The sequence below is a fragment of the Monopterus albus genome, unplaced genomic scaffold (assembly GCF_001952655.1).
Source record: "Monopterus albus unplaced genomic scaffold, M_albus_1.0 scaffold739.1, whole genome shotgun sequence".
NCBI classification, from domain to species: domain Eukaryota; kingdom Metazoa; phylum Chordata; class Actinopteri; order Synbranchiformes; family Synbranchidae; genus Monopterus; species Monopterus albus.
This window is the reverse complement of record NW_018128619.1, coordinates 4,340-21,909: the sequence shown is the minus strand read 5'-3', so window position 1 is coordinate 21,909 and position 17,570 is coordinate 4,340. Positions and strand designations below refer to the sequence as shown.

The following is a 17,570-nucleotide window of genomic DNA, read 5'->3' as shown; positions in this document are numbered from 1 at the left end:
AAAGGTGGGAAATTTTTTTTATATGTGTTTTTTTTTTTTTTTTTTTTTGTTTGTTTGTTTGTTTGTTTTTAATACATTTGCAAAGATTTCAAACCTTTTTCACGTTGTCATTATGGGATATTGTTTGTAGTATTTTGAGGACAATAATGAATTTAATCCATTTTTGAATAAGGCTGTAACCTAACAAAGTGTGGAATAAGGCAAGCACTGTGAATACTGTCTGGATGCACTAGAAGTCTCAAAGTCCTTTAGGGTGTGACCAAGGTCAACTGAGTACATGTAAGGCAAGCTCTTGTTCACAGTGCACTGTTCCTTTAGGATTTAAGTAAAATATTTAAAAAATTTACTAAATTTAGAAGTTCTCACTTTGTGTGCTATATTGGCCTTCTTCCTGGTGCAAGAAAACCTAATTGATGTTTATATATACTTTTTTTTTTAATTTTTATTTCCAATCGGAGGACAACAAACTCACCTACACAATCAGGGTCATGGAGCTCATTTTCATAGTACATTGTCTATTCAATAGTGAGGCCAAAGTAAATGTTGGTCTCACTATTGAATTGACCTAGACAATATTAACTTTGTGATATTTAGGTATTTTATTGAACAATGAATCTAGTAAGACTTCCACTTTATGCACTATGAAAACAAGCTTTTTGACCCTGATTACGTGCACATACCAGGTGTGTTTATTGTCCTCTGACTGGAAGGTTCTTCCCTGGGTCGGTTCCTTGGTATATACAGTTTGGCCGGGCTTGATAGTAAGCTGGGCGATTCTGTTTTTCCTGATGAAGGTCTTTGAACCAAAACACTGACTAAAGTGAGTACAAGTGATGAGCAGTGTGCAAGATATGTATTTTTTTGGGTTTGGAAAAGAGTTTTAGATACATTTTAGATATCTGGCTTTCTCTGTGAGATGCTGCTCTGTAGGAACACTGAACATGATTAACTCTGAACAGGCATTCTGTTGTAAATGTGAAATCTTTGTCATTCACGCGTTTCCTAAAATCTTTTTCTCTTGTTTCAATAGCACAGTGAGGCGATTCTCAGGAAGGCAACTGGACACAGAGATTGGAATGCGAAACACGTCCTCCAAAACAAGCTCCCAGAAAGCCTTGCTTGAAGAATCGGACGAAGAGTGAATGCTTTCTTATAATTTATGAAGTTGTGACTTTTGAGATTATATTTAGGTAAAATACCAACAGAGTAACTGGTCTTTTATTAGTTTGTCAACCACTGAAGGAAAATGTAACCAGAGTTTCTATGGAAAGGCTGCAACCTACCTGAACATGGTTCTCATTGTAAAACAGCTCGCTTTGCTTTTTACAATTATATTTTGGATTTAATGATGCGGAGAATAAGATTGTGGAGATGAAATTTAGTTGAGGAATGATGACAGTTTAATAAACTGATAACTTGGCATAGATCAATAACATTCAACAAAGAAAGTGTAGATCTGAACACCAGCCCATTGCATTTACAGAGAAGAATTATGCTTCAGGCCTTAGTGGGTATCATCCAAATTGAGAAGAAATAAAGGAATATTATGCAATATAACAATAAAAAAAATATAACGCCACTTGTGAGAGTAGAAACAAGTCAAACTACCCTTATAAGGCTTGAGAATAAACATATCTAATAACCAAACACATGTACATATATTGTGCACTGGATTTATGATTACTGTTGCTGTGCAGGTGGGGGATCGGGTGCACATTTGGGTGAAGGTGCTTTTGTGACTACAACTGTGAAAACAGATTTTGGGAAGCCTGCTGCGGTGTGCTGCTGTAGCTGCTGCGCCTGAACAGTCTGGATGCAAACCTAAAGGTGGAGAGATGAAGAGTTACCTTGAACATGCCCTGTGTTTATTTAGGTTGTGAGCTATGTTTAGTCATAACACACTGACTGAGAAACTTTCAAATGATGCCTTCAGATAACATGAGTGACATATTAAAAACCTGCTTTGCTGTGATATTAGTATAGACTTATTGTATATGACCACAAAGCAAGGTACTGGATGAGAATTTGTTTTGATTAAACAGGTGTAATAAAACACATTATTCCCTTTTTCTGGTCAGTGCTTTCTAATTTGTGAAACTGAACAAAGGTGAAATGTGAGCTAACCTGAGTGGCCTGCCCTTGCTGCTGAAACTGCTGTGCTGTGACAAAGCTGACTGGTGTATTCCCAGCAAACAGCTTTGTGCTAGCTGGCATCGTGGTCAGGATGATGATCCTCCCCAAACTGCTGATACTGCAGGGGAAGGATAAATACATGTCAGTCTACTAGCCCAAATTACAGCCTGTAAAAAGAGTGTCTATCAAAAAATAAATATACAATTCATTTTGTCACAATATAAACATTCAAAGAAAAAAAAAGACATGACAGTGCACATGATGAGACTTACTTTATGTTAAGACTTCCTTTCACTGGTCACTACACTTGCTCTTCAGTGGCTGGTTGAGGACAGAGAGGGGCACAGAGATCCATGCAGGTAACTTCCCCTACAATGTTGTCAAAGAAGAGGAAGGTTTTGTGTCACATGACTTTCAGACTTTGTGGTTAACTACTGAGACCTGACTGAGGAGAGTTTCTTAAATCAAAGGATTAATAAAGGCATCCGAACTAATTGTAAAGTAAATAATCCCATTTCTGAGAAAGTAATACACAATATTCAGTACTGCAATGACTAAAATACACAATTCCAGTACATTTAGTCCTGTTAGTTAACCTACTGGCAACATGTGTTTAAAGTTATTGTTGACAAAGCAGGTTGAGCCAGTTAACAAATGCAGTGGATCACTGACTATCCATCAGCAATGTAACTGTTTAGAGGTGTGTACAGTATAAACAAAGGTGTTTTATTTGCTTAAGCAAACTGTGCTTGTTTAAACAAGAAAAATAATTGCACAGTTTATTTCCAATTAATGCAAGAAACCAATTCCAAATGGTTTAAACATCCTTGTTTGCCACTATGTATATTGGAGCATTTCTATTCGATGTTCCTACAGTGTCAAATTCTCTTACTGTTTGTGTAGTAACCACTGTAGCAGGGACCTGGAGCACAGTGGCTGAAGCTGTTCCTAGAGTCAGAGGTGAGGCCAAGGCTCACTGGCAGCCATGGTGACTACATTAGCACACGTAGATGCTGTGAGTGGTTTATTACCAGTGGCGGTTGTCATTTTGATGGTCTGACCATGTTTCTGAGGAATAACACCGAGACCTGGCATTATCCGAATGGTGGTGCCACTCCTGCTCCCCTAGTTCAGTTTTTTCTGTTAAGAAATAAAAAGTCTTTAAGCATTATATTCGCTGTGCTCAAAAACAAGAGAAACATCATATGGATATTACAGAAATCACTAACCAGCAGTCTTCATATCTTGGGTGGAGAAGCTGGGAAGAGCTCTCAGTGAGACAGTGGGTGTCGGAGAGGAAGGCGATTGTGGTGCTGGAGTCCACAGTGATACTGTATGTCTAGAACAAATCCAATAAGACATGCAAAAGAACAAGTATGATCACTTTTATAAATCAGCTCTTTGGCACTTGATAATCTTGTAAGTTTTCTAATGAATGTTTTAAACTATCATCATTTTGCACTTTTCATTTTAAAGATTTCATATTCACACTGCATACATCTACCATTGTTTGTTGCTACTGCTTAAAAGCTACTGTCGGACTTTATCTGTCCTGCGTGTTCTTATATGAAGAATAATCGGAGTCAAATATCACCTTTCCAACATTTATTATCATAATTGAATAGACCATCGAATAAAGCAATTTACAGAGCTCTGGGTTCCATTTATCTGAAGCCCTACCAAACAACAACAAAACATATTTTAATGGGGCTTTCGGGGTGTTTGAGATGCTAGAAAAGGTGGTTTTACCAGTGATGGTGCAAAATTGACATTGTTCCTGACTTTTTCAGAGCAGTGGAACACTGTCCTCCTACACTTAGTTAATTTTATACAATTTGAATGTGCAATTGTAGGCTGGTCTGGTCCTCTCATGCTGTTCCATTGGTCCATCTATCCGTCCGTCCTCCTCCTGCGTCCTTTCTGCTCCAATGGGAAAAGGCAGCTTCCTAAAGAGTTCACGTACTCTGAGCAAATACTGAATGCCTTTCGCATTCTCACCCTCTTGAGGTGGAATTCTACACAGCTCAACAGAGTGCACCTGTACTGGGAATTTCTGGGTCATCATCAGCCAAAACTGATGAATTTCAGTATAGAACGAAGCATTATCATCATCCTCAGTAGTGTTTTCCATCAATTCTACCTCCTGTAGCGTACTCATGTCTTGAAGGCTAAAAGGAGTGTAGGCTTGTGTTATCGCTCCACAAAGTGAGGTGGACTGAAACAATGGCAGCTTGTGTGTGGAAATGTCAAAAACAATCACACATATTTCCTCGCCCTCTGTGCCTGCTCACAGTGGCATCAAGGTCAAGTACTCATCACTGTGCCTGCCTTAGGTTGTCCCGAGATTTAGCAGGGGGATCTTACCCGTCATAGGCGAACCAGCCTTCCATACTTGCCTATTAATTAAAGTCAGACTTTTAAAATCTTTCTTAACCTCCCTGTACAACCACCAGGGGCGCTATGCCCTGTGTTGCACTCTGTGGCATCTGTCTAGATAAGCCACTCTTCAGTATCAGCTTCCGCTCTCCACTTCGATATTGTGGGTAAGACGACTGTGTGTGTGTATTTGAACTGTACTTTGCAATCTCTGGTAAGATGTGCAGCTGGCACTGGAATGTCTGTGTCTGATTGTATAACAGTGCCACTTGGAGAATTGACTTCAACTGTCCCATGTGACTTGCTTGAACTGGCTGAAAGAGACTGAAAACACTTGAAACTTAAAAAAAAAAGCATGTACAACCAGCAAGAAAACTCTCAGCCTTTTATTTTTCCACCTGGCTTCAACTGTATTTCTTATCAAAGAGGTACAGCTACTAAGTTTGCAGTCTAGCTTTCTCAGCAGAAAGCGAGGCTCACTTCACAAATAGCATCCCCTTGTGGGGGAGGACTGTCACTGTCTGCAAACATGCCCTTCTTCTACATCTGTAGGACCCAGGAAATAAAACGATCTCTTGCTGTGTCCTGCTCATCTTTAGAAACTGTATTTAACCATTTAGACAAAAACTTATAGAGTACTGCCCCCAAAGAGTAAGGCTCGGTATTTTTCCACTCTTGTACAACATTTGCAGACATATTAAAAATTATGTACACGTGACTGACGTTCCAAGTGAAATGGTCTCTGCCCAGAACCTGCTTGATTCGGTCGGGGACCTTCTACACCAACTAGGTTGGTGCGCCCGATTGCTGGGGGTTCACCCAATCAACAGTTCTGTTTTAATTCCGTCACCCTAAATTTCTATAAAACAGTTTTCCCATAGACTATGCCCAGCCCCCAAAGACAGTTCTGCCAGAGGCACACTGTGTCACATCGAATTCTCTCCGTAGCACTTATTGTCACTAAGATGCACATGACAGTGTTCAACAGCCTTCGTGCAGCAAACCACCCACACAAGTATATTAATTACCCACAGACAATGCCCAGCCCCCAAAGACAGTTCTGCCAGAGGCACACTGTGTCACATCGAATTCTCTCCATAGCACTTATTGCCACTAAGATACACGACAGTGTTCAACAGCCTTCGTGCAGCAAACCACCCACACAAGTATATTAAAAATAAAAAAATATTTCCCTGTGCCCTCAATCATTTAACATACAGCGGTGATCGTCTTATAAATATTTAGACATTCAGGAATGTGCTCCACTCGGAGAAGGGCTCTGCCTCTGATTTCTGCCTTCAGGAAGCCTGTTTTCCCACCGGAGCAAAAATCATAATAATTTTGGAGACGACGTCAAAATTTGTGGTTTTCCACTTATTAATGTGAGTTTTATGTCTCTGATAGTCATCAATTGGTAACTAGGGCACTTATTTCTCTGTCCCTCAAATGAGACTATGTGCTTGTAACTTTAAGATGTGGCATAAACAAAACAGCACATTTCAAAATAAAAGTGTTATTTTATCCTTACTGTAATCATTCAATTTTAGATCGAGAATTCACAGTCCACACAGATCAACTAAATTTGGCAAAGTCCAATGTGCAGGATTTGTGTGTAAATAGGTTTCCTGCTCACCTGTTTATTGTCGGCCGATGTTGATCTGTGCAGTCCGTTCGCTCACGACATGGAATCCAGCGAGCCGGTTCAGACCGTCCACTCAGAATTCAGCCAATTCCGATGGTCACACCACCAAGTTGCTATACGCCAGTTCTTTTAATGAACACAGAAAAACACTTATTACTACAGAATCACACAAAAGCTAGATGTAATCTGTGGACAACTGATGCATTCTAGTTATTCGACTTGACAATGTTGGGAAACATTAACGTTAGCATGAATTCAAAACATTAGCTAGACATTGTGTACTGCAGCTAAGTTAGTAAAACAGCCAGTTACAACTTGGATTTTGACTTTCAACAATGTTATACCCCAGTTCTTTTAATGAACACATCTGAATGAAGACGGAGTCCGACTTGCTTCATTTTAGTGCTGGTTTATTTAAAAAAAGACCACAAATAGAAGTTACAGAAGCACAAACCCGGGTGGCTCCCTCCCTCAGGCAAGCTGCTGGAGAAGAGAGACCCCGGAAACACAGAGCCTAATACATTTATAAGATTTTGGACTAACCCCTTACACAGACAGCTGTAAAAACATCAGGAGTTGGAGACAGTCCGACGTCTCCTTCTCTTATCTTATGCTCAGCATGCTTGGAGCAGCTGGACATAACAAAATGAAGAATTCCGTGTATGTGTATGTTGTTTGCGTGATGTGTAACTAAAACATCCATTCAGACATAATTCTTACACAAGATTAATACAATAAAACAACTGGTGTCAAGGTACACTTTTCAGAGTCAACATTATCTTCCAACCTTGAAACAGAGCAGACTGGAGCAGACTTTGAATCTTACTAAACTGCATTACTAACACACATTAAATAATAATTATCTGACTAATTTATTAATTTCTAACAACAATATGTTATTTTTGTGCGGCATATACACAAATACCAATATTATGCTATAATAATACTACTGTGTTTAAAATGATAATGCTCTTACCGAACAGTTTTTTTTGTTTTTGCAATTATGAGGAACTTGTTTTGCCGACGTACCGTTTTCTTCTTCTACTGTAAACGGATAAGCAACTATCGGAGGCCTTTCGCCTGCCACGTTTTACTGCCCTCTACAGGACAATAACAAAACTTAACAGCTCAGTTTCTTTGAACGTTGTACTTGGCACGTATTGTGCTCAGTATTATACTTTATAACTTCATGACGGAGACCCAGTGAACGGAGAAGGCCAAGCATATTAACGCCATTGTGTTTTCATCCTATTTTTAGGAAACGTCTCTTCATTTCTCTAAGTTCTGTTCACCATCTTTTTTTAACAGAAAGTGAAGGAGATGGCAGGTAAATGGTCCCAAGATGTAAGGGCCATAGATAGGTGCTAGCAAGCTGTAGCTAATTAGCTTTGATTAGTCAAACAGAAGTGGGGAGTTGCACTCTTGTGTAGTTTTTCATTTGAGGTTATTGTTGCATTAAATTTATTTTTTATTCACATCCATCAACAAAAACCTAACTCCACAGTTACACGTATGAATTTTATCTGAAAAGCCTAGAATCTTATTTATTGGCTTAGTTTTGTTGCAGCATAAATGTGACTGATAAAATAAGTCCAAATACATAATTAATACATAAGGATGTAAACATATATAAACAATATTAGTGTTGTCTTTAAATGTAAAATGTGTGTATGTCATAATCAATTATTGTAATATTTATCAATTTATATGTTAGCCTTTTACACAGATAAACATTAACAACACAACCTAACCTTACTTTATCTCTCAAGTGCCAGATTTGTAACCTGGTCAAATCAATTGGTTTTCTTAAGTTTTATTAAAAGCATGCGTGTCCAGACACCCCGCACACCCTGGACCCCCTGCAGTATGCCTACCGGCCCAACAGGGCCACCTCAGATGCTATTGCAGCTGCCCTCCACTATTCCCTTTCTCACCTGGAAAATGGAGTCTCCTACATCAGGATACTCTTCATTGACTACAGCTCTGCCTTCAACACAGTTGTCCCACACAAACTGTCCACACTGGGTCTGCACCCCACCCTCTGTGACTGGCTCCTGGACTTTCTGGCCCAGACAGACTGGGATGTGTTTAAAGCTGCAGCCACCTCAGAGGACTTTTCTGTCAGCGTACAGGATTATGCTGAGTATGTGACCGGATACATTAGTACCTGTATTGACAACATTGTGCCCACCATACAAGTCAGGAGGTTCCCCAACCAGAAGCCCTGGATAAACACTACTGCTATGGACCGCAAGCGCCTGCAGAGAGTGGTAAAGACTGCGGAGAACATCACCAGGACTCCACTGCCCTCTCTGCAGAGCATTTACCACCACAGGGTGCGTAGGAAAGCCCTCTCCATCCTCAAAGATCCAACACAGCCCCAGCACGGACTGGTCACTTCTCTGCCCTCTGGCCGGAGGTTCAGAAGTGTGAAATGCAGGATCACTAGACTGAAAAACTGTTTCTTTCCCTCTGCCATCAAACTCCACTCCTAAACAGCTGAGGAGTTTATTACCAGGAAATACGTCATGTACTGTTTACATTCTCAGTTTGCACGTGCATACTGTAATTGCACAATGACTGTTTACTGCTGCTCATGCTGCTCCCATGCAGCATACATTTTCTGTTATATTCTTTTATTATATTGCTGCATTTATTGCTGCTTAAAGTGTCTTAGATTTTGTTAATTTGTTTTACATGCATAATTGCTCAATGACTCTGCTGCACATGCTGCTCCCATGCAGCATACATTCTGTTATATTCTTTTATTATATTGCTGCATTTGTTGCTGCTTAAAGTGTCTTAGATTTTGTTAATTGTTTGTGTTACATGCATAATTGCACAATGACTCTGCTGCACATGCTGCTCCCATGTAACATACATTCTCTGTTATATTCTTATATATTTTTATTATATTGCTGCATTTGTTGATGCTTAAAGTGCCTTAGATTTTGTGTTACTTATTTATCTACTTTATCTTTAATTTGTATTTTGTGGCATTCATGTGGACGGCAAAGTAAGAATTTCATTGTACAGGGAAACACGTTTCCTAACTGTGCATATGACAAATAAACACTTTTGACTTTGATTTTGCAAATTATACATTACATTTTTTATTACGTTTTGTTAATTTAATCTACTCCTTTTAAAAATATTTGAGACTTATTTTGTTTTCAAATTTAATATCTTCCTTTATTGCAATCATTTGTAGTGTAATGTAACAAGACAGTGCAAAACATTAGTCCACATACTATAGGAACACTGGTTCAGCTTTGCCAATGAGCTCCTCCTCTTTATGATGCTGTAATGAACAGGAATGAAGAGTCAACCCCTCAGCCTCATAACACAGCCAGAGAGAGTGGCGCAGGACCCACACATCCCTTCAAAAAGCTTCAGCAACATTGTCTTGCTCTATGTAGTGGGCCTTACAAGCAACAGGAAGTGCAGAACTTTGTGATAAATGTTTCCTTCAAGGTTTATCTTTTAATGCCTTGGGAGGATGGCAGAAGTTGCAGATGGAGAGAAAGAGATTCAATTCCTGCGTACGGTAAGTGATGCTCTTTGCCTCTCCTCAAATAGTTTACAACTCAGTAAACTTATTCAGACAACAATTTACAGTAATAAGCCTTTTCTATATTAATAAACATTTACTGTGTTGGGTAAGTTTCTTTCCTTCAGCAGACCACAGACTGACAAGGACAGGTGGCTGGATTTGTTGCCATTGTTATCTATTTGTATTCCAGTGGGCACTTGATGCAGTATGTTACTGCTTTGTCATAGAGAAGAAAACCTGTGGTGGCAGATAACAGTTAGCACATTGTGTATAACAGGCAGTTCACCTCCCTAATAATTATAATTATAATTATACATTTTGACAGTGACACCATCATAGTTGCTTTGATGGGCAGTATTTACTTTTTAAACATTTCTTTAAAAAGAAATTACAATTCTGTAGATTGTTTCTGGGTCTTCGTGCCTTACTGCGTTTGTGGCTGAGACACAGATCAAGATTAAAATGGCTTCACAGCAAAAACCTCATGGTTGAAACGCTAAAATGAAAATCTGCCAAAGGTTCTTGTTTCTTTGAGTAAGTTGTCTAGGAGTCATTTTACTATAGATTTTTAAATTTGAACAGATCCACCTTAGGAGGGCTGGAGGACTTCATTTAAGTGAGACTTCATCGTGTGTTATAAAGATTCCTGCCAGTCTTAATGAAAACCACACTTTCCCTTTAAACTTCAGGAAAAAACTGAAGTGGTGCACAAGTGAGAAGTGGAGGGCATGGGCACGCCTGAGATTAAGTACGTATGGAGAGTCCATGTGCTTTGTACAGCATGTTCAGTCTGGTCCCTGGCTTACATATACTGCTGTTGATGCCAAATCTGCTCGTCTGGGGTCTTTAAAGAGAAAGGTAGAGAAAGAATCAAGCAAAATTATACATCAAATGGTCAGCAGAATGTAAATGACCAGAGCAACATCTGAAACGCATTTTGTAGTGGTATTCTCATCATGCTCTTTTCATGTCTACAGAGATCTAGATGCTCTGAGTGGGAAAAACAAATCTGCCAATCCCCCATCTCTGCCTATGGACACAGTGGTGCTCTCCCTGCAGGATCTCATTTTCTACTTCCGACCCCCCGAGGAGGAGCTGGAGCATGAGGACAAACAGTTCAAACTTCGCTCCCTCAACAACAGACAGAACCTCTTTCAAGAAGAGGTTGGGTTTGCTGCTGAGCAATGACAAATCCTGGCAATCTATGACAGCTACATGTTTGGATGTAAATTTGGTTTATTTATTTATTTCCATTCAATATTTATATTTCAGGTATTGATAAGTTTTAATTGTTTTTAACAGGGAATGATTACTCTTGTTCTGGACTGTGTTGATCGGCTCAATGTCTACAACACAGCAGCCCACTTCTCTGAGTATGCCGGGGAAGAGGCCGCAGAGTCATGGAAGGAGATAGTAAATTTGCTCTATGAATTGTAGGTACAGTATGTCCATCTGCCAATTTATTGTGATGGTGATTATATTATATCAATTACATTTTATTGTTTGTGAATATGATGCATTAACTGTCTTTTCTGCCTCTTTTCTTTTGTGAAGCTTCTTTGATCAGAGGTAATTGTGCTAACTGTGCCTTGTTCTGTGATAATCTTGACTGGCTGGTCAGTAAATTGGATTGTTTGGAGGCATCTTCAGGTATCTAAGACAACTGAAAGCTCATTTAAATGTACATTACTTGTTTGGTCCTCTCAAAGCCAAAATATGTTAAGACTGACCACAGAACTGAATGATGAAAGCTTGTGTGTTGCTCACTGGTATAGTGTTCATATAAATTCCTGTCATTTGAAATTTCAGTTTGATTGGTTACCAACAACATGCACTGGGCTATCAATATACCAAGAATATGATGAAATTTAAACTAATTCTTTTCTAACATACCATATAACCTGGGTACTGCCAATGATTATGTGTATATTGTCACGTTTTTATGACAGGGATACTGGAGGTGTTGTATTGTGTTCTGATTAAGCTCTCTCTTTTTCTTACGAATATGAGACAAACTAACCTTCATTTTTCTTGCATGTGTATTTGAAGTATGCAAAACGTTAGCACAACCTTAAGAACTAAACAGATGATTATCTTCATTTTAAAGCGCATATTTAAATAATTTCAGTTTAACACATTCATAAGGAATATTACACGATACAGAGAGTTTTTTTTTATTCTTTTTTTTCTATCTCACCCTTTTCCTCTCTCAGCAGAGAGAATACTTCAGTGAAAGAGGAGCATGTACCAGAGGGTAGAGGAGCTGATCCTGAAATAATTTGTTTCTTTAAATAACTGAGGATATAGATGCCCTGAGCTGAACATTAACGTTAGCATAAACTGCTAGTTCCATGTCACATGGTATAAAAACCAGACCACATGACCATGATGTTTCAGGTATTCAAGTTTAACAGACCTTCAATGTCTTTGTATGTGTGATTATGTTTTGGGATATTTGGGGAATTTAGGTGTTTGACATCATCTGGGTGCTTGTAGAAGAAAAAAAGTTAAACATTGTTTATGCAAAAGTCAAATATGCAGAAAACAAGCTCATCAATCACAACAGAAGCACTTAACACACACCAGAATCCAAGAGATGAAACTGAAGGATGTCAGAAATAAAATACTTTCTTCTACTTGTTGCTCGTTTTAAACAGTCATCAAGAAAACCCCCATCACTGAATCATTACTGTGCATTATGGCCTGGATTCCTAACAGGGTGGAAATTCATTTACTTAAGGGTATTAAAAACTCCATCCTGTGTTTGTCATGCTGATTATGATTTGTACATTTGTCAAGCTCTGCACAACTAAATGATCAGCTTGCCTGGTCTGAGCCACGCCGGGCAGGAATGTGTCTCAGGAGCTGCCTACATCAACATATTAACACATAGCTCACACTCCAGCACATAAACACGCACACAAATACGCAGGTGTAAACAACTCTCGCAGGGCATCATTACCACAGAAGCATGCCGATGGAAAAAGTAGCACATAAACAACAAGGGCGTCAGGACTTCTCTGTGCACAGGTCTGGACAGAGTGCTTCAAATATCAAACCTGTTGCTTTCCTCTTCAGCCTAACTGTACTTATATAATGGTTACGGGTGTATTTTACTTTTATTCACAGATTAAAGCTGATTACAAGTGGTTTCATGGTTTTAATCCAAGAGCAGCATTCTGAGCAGCTAGAATTTCATTGTACAGGGAAACATGTTTCCTAACTGTGCATATGACAAATAAACACTTTGACTTTGACTCTGACACTAATGCTCCATCATCAATCCACAGTAAATCGCCACATTGTCTTCTTGTCATCTAACCTTATTGGCCCTATATATTTCTAAATACATTGTTTTCATGTTTTGCTGTAGCTTTAAACTGCACAAATATATTTGCTAGACATCTTTAGGCAGATTTTACCAAAGCTATGTGTGTGTGAAAGCCATTTTTACATTGTGAAAACATTTGATCATCAAGCTACCACAGTCACCACATCCTTCATTTTCTCTGCCCTATATAAAAGAGCAGTATAAAGCAAGGACAACTCGGGCTTATGATTATTATTTTGTCAATACAGAAATAGCAGTGCCACTGTCTGGGAGAGTGTGTGACACTCGTGAGGTATAGAAGCAGCACTCAATCAGCAACTGTAACTAATCTACCTGCCAGTTGTATTTATTATAGAACAGCCTACTGTATCTCTTCACTTGCAGAGATATGGAAAGGCCAGTGCTAATCCCAGCTGATATACTGTATCTTCTTTTGACCTTTAGATCGTAGCTTATAATGAACTGACGCATCAATATGCAAATTTCTGTATACTTGTAAGCCTAGAGGGCAAACAAGCAGTTGTCTCCCTGATCAAGAAATATGGAGTCATATGACCAAAAAGGTCATTCTCTCTCAATCCTCTCTCTTCTGGCTTCCTTCCTGTATGACTTTAATTTGCCTGTACATTGTTTTCCCTTTTAGTCATGTGAAATAAACTTACCTTTAGTTACAACTCCTCTCTCTTTGAGGCAAAGATGACTAAACTAAACAGAAAGAAAAATAACCTGAGCACATGACCCTGTACATAAAATCATCTAGTGTTGTATAAGAAACAGGCACGTAGCCGTCTTTGGAACACTGTATTGAGATAGTGCATACAGTTTTTGTAAATGTAAAATCAGTCTGCAAAAAAATTCACTCTCTCACAGGATGATAAAATGTTTAACTGATTTCAGAAATTGACTAGACTAGGTAAAAGAACTACATAGCTTTTATTTACAGATGTTATTATGTTATTGAAAGGCTAGAGAAATGGCACAGTTGGTCAGTGCTCATACTGAGACCCCAGGAGATCTGTCTAAATATATCCAACATGACAGCAGTGTTTCTCTCAGCTCAGTCACTCAGCTTTCACCAAACCCTCACCACAACCCAGTAAATATGCTTTGGAAAACCTGAATGTCCATAAAACAAACATGAACATGGAATGTATCATAAAAGCATATACAGTCACACATACATACTTAAGGGACAAGACTCTGTGGGTGACACTGTTGTCAGACATCAGCTTCCTGTAGAATCTATTGTAATTAGCCAACCAGTTCAATTTAAACATCACATTTTTTGTTGTGCATAAAATGAACATAAAAACTGATCATGACTAAAGTGAGACTTGCACACAAACCAATTGGTTTGATAAATAGTAGTCTGCAACAAATGCTGTAGCTGTCTGTGCTATTCATTGGTTATAATGCTTCAGTGAACTTTTCAGTCACTGAGCCTCTACCCCTACAAAGTCAAAGAAAACAGTGACCTTGGGTAAAATATGAGTAAAAGCCATCTTGAGTAAATCTTTGCTGTTGTGCTTTATCAGTTTTTGCCAGGTATGAAAGCACAGTGAGACCATACTTGCTGTTAGTTTCACCAAAATCACACATATTACACTGGTTAGTCAGATAACTGTTCTGTAAGGAACTATCATATCTGACATCCTCACAACTGTAATGCATTCTATAACCAAACCTAAATTCTACATTATAAAACTTACCTGCCGCTATTAATGTCAAGCAAATCTTAATTTTCAAATAGCTCTGGTTATTCTGAAAAAGAGTGAAAGTTTAGACAAATTGATAAAAATTAAACCTCAGTAAAAAGTCATTAAAGGCATGGGTTAGATAAGTTAACCTGACTCTTACAGAATTCCCACCTGAGGCTCTTAACACCTCTCTCTGTCTCTTCTAGCGTTAGACTGTACTCAGACTTCTTAGACTCAAACAAAGTTAAACTTAGAATTAATGAGTTCTGTAGTTGTTTGATTCTGTGCCAAAGTGCAGTCTTGTCATGCAGACTGTTCTCGCTTTCTGCTGAGTTCATATCAAAGCAGCATAAAAGCACATTTTGCACAGCATTTGCTTGACCATGCAGAGTGTACAATAAATTTAAGACACTGTTAGCCATAGCAGCACAAACACCTCCGAGCTCATCGAGTCTGCAAGGAGGACATAGAGAGCAGCACATATTGTTCTAGTTTTTTCTATTATTTCCTGTTTGTATTGCTGGACTATTAATTAGTGGGTACTTGAGTCAGCATGTACATCAAGTGAGCTCAAAATCCCAGCCTAGTGACAGCTTTCTGCATCAGCACCTCATCTACAGAGGTCGTCTCCTGATGGAGTTCTGTTCAAAGCATATGCTTTGTATTGCATGTAATCTGAAATCACTGATTTTTGTCACATGTTTAAAGTTCCTCAGTTAAACAAGCTCTCATAATAGTTATTACATACTCCATGCAAACAATATTCTAAAAAAAAGCAAATCACAAACAGGCTGCATCACACCACAATTATTATTTTGAAGGTCCCTCAGTCTGCAATCCCACCAGAGTCTCAGCACATCACTCCTCCATCACAGACAACTGCACCTCATCCCTCCACTGAGCTATAATCTCATTCCAGCCAGCCTTACAGAGGGTGTCTCACACTGCATATATTTTCAGGTTATCCTACAAAGCACAAACCCATCACAGGTCAGTCAATGGTCTACAACATTATTTTGCATAGAGACAATTTTGGGTGTATGCTTTCACCAATGGGCGGGAGGCAAAACAGAAGGGAGTGACAAAGCATAGAGAGGCAAGACATGAGAGGGAGAAAGGCTGGCACCCTCTGTCAAGGGGAGAAAGGTGTGGGATGCAAATAGTGAATGAATAATATAGTGGGGATTGCATGGCAGAGCAAGAATGAGAGCAAGTGTGAAGTAAATGATGTACTTACAGCAGGTTCCTAACAGATGAAAGAGGGAAAAGGAAATTTCAGCGCATTCTCCTCCTCTGGGAGCAATATCCATCCATAAAACCCGACATTGTCAAAGCAAAAAGCACCTCGCGAAAGATTCTTAGAAGGCAGGCAGGAATAGGGTGTGTATATGTGTGTGATCAGACTCTGGCTTTAGCGCATGTATGTGTGTGCTAGCGGCAGAAAGCGACAGAGAGAGAAAGAGAGAGAGAGAGAGAGAGGCAGGCTGTAAGGAGGCAAGAGATACAGTGAAATTGTACAAGCTGACTGGCTGTTATGAACATGGGAGGATGTTGGATTGTCCAATAGTGTAAAAGATGAGGAAAGTAAGGGGGAGATGGCAACAAAGAGACAGAGACTTTTTCAATTCCTGTCTTCTCTCTCCTTCACCTATCCTTTGCTTTTTATTGTCTAAGGAGCGCTCAAACAGAAAATTTGCAAAGCTTCATAGGAGATACTGTGAGCACAGGCAACCAGTCTATATCTATTTCTCTCTTCCCTGTAAATGCAGAGTTGCTGAAAGGAGATACAAGATAAATGACCAAATCCTGCTGGGATATGTTTAGGGACTCACGGTTTAAGTTCTTCCCAAGGACAACCAACAATATGGTTATTGTTTCTTTTTTGTTGTTTGTGCCTATAACATTTTTATTGCAGTGTGTGTGTGGAAAGCAGAGGCATGAGCACTGTCCTTCCCCAATGCATGTGCATGGGGGTGGGGACCAAACCATCTTCTCAGGATTTTGCTGCACCCATGTTGCCATGGAGACTGCATCCAGTGCAGCAGATGGCTGCTCTCTCTCTGAAACAGTCCACTTAGCTTCTCATCCCTGACCTGCTAATCATAAAAGCTGGTCTTTGCAGGTTTAGAAAACCCTCTATGTATAGACGAGCTTTTGACTCAGTATGTAGACAAACTCTGTGTGTGTTCTCTATGTTTTTAAAAATCTGCATGGGAAATACTGCATGAAGATTAATCAACAAGTATAATATAATATATTTAAACATACTGCATGTATATACAGCAACATCCCAAATTGTTTCTAATAGGTGATTAAAAACTCTACTCTATTATAGGGATATTTCACTATTGGTGTACAGACCAGTCATGACATGCTCATTGTGATTACAGCCCATACAGAATATACAAGATCTCCATATGAATGCACATTACATATACTGTATATGGAAGCTATTAGAATGTGATGGCTGGAGTACAAAAGATGGTGTCAACACCCTGTGGTTCAATCCATATCTCTATAATGTCCACTTGTTGATCGTTTTCCAAACATACCCCAAGTTCTCACACTGACCTTTTAACCTCTGTAGGCAGATGTTACTTTCAGTTTATGCCAGAAGGGAAAAACAATCACTGTGTAGAGAATTAAACTTTGCTTAAGATTTAGGAATCTATTACACTGACTATTCAACTCTGTTCAAACATTCAGGACCAGAGTTAGCTACACGTCACTACATTATTATATTATATGTGAACACAACAACAGTATTATGTTTACAGTAATGGTTTATTTGTTTCGAGGGACTCTGTGTAAGGTGATACTGAAATTACTGGAAAACAG

The 17,570-nt window shown here is 39.0% G+C and overlaps 1 protein-coding gene and 2 long non-coding RNA genes across 8 annotated transcripts in view; 2 read left to right on the top strand and 1 right to left on the bottom strand.

Annotated features, from left to right (window-relative positions):
- The window catches only part of LOC109953538 (transmembrane protein 45B-like), a 5,027-nt gene extending 2,958 nt beyond the window's left edge, over positions 1-2,069 (top strand). Inside the window, exons 6-7 of one of the 3 annotated variants that reach the window (XM_020589015.1) lie at positions 1,031-1,138; positions 1,698-2,069. In XM_020589015.1, coding sequence (XP_020444671.1) covers positions 1,031-1,138; positions 1,698-1,725 — 136 coding nt within the window. In that variant the 3' untranslated portion in view covers positions 1,726-2,069. Of the gene's footprint in view, positions 1-1,030 lie in introns of all 3 variants that reach the window. The other 2 variants (XM_020589017.1, XM_020589016.1) reach the window with 2 other exon arrangements.
- On the bottom strand, positions 1,731-7,732 carry LOC109953539 (uncharacterized). 4 transcript variants are annotated; one of them, XR_002273922.1, is made up of 7 exons: positions 7,128-7,732; positions 6,143-6,277; positions 3,363-3,472; positions 3,026-3,273; positions 2,406-2,502; positions 2,125-2,251; positions 1,731-1,821 (listed from the first exon to the last, which is right to left on the bottom strand). It is a non-coding gene; the product is annotated as an uncharacterized LOC109953539 (long non-coding RNA). The 4 variants fall into 4 exon arrangements; XR_002273923.1 differs by having other exon boundaries at positions 3,165-3,273; positions 7,128-7,728; XR_002273925.1 differs by lacking the exon at positions 7,128-7,732 and adding an exon at positions 6,939-6,971.
- Positions 7,733-9,344: 1,612 nt separating this feature from the next.
- On the top strand, positions 9,345-11,708 carry LOC109953537 (uncharacterized). Its single transcript, XR_002273921.1, has 4 exons — positions 9,345-9,698; positions 10,394-10,562; positions 10,682-10,868; positions 11,007-11,708. It is a non-coding gene; the product is annotated as an uncharacterized LOC109953537 (long non-coding RNA).
- Positions 11,709-17,570: the final 5,862 nt, after the last annotated feature.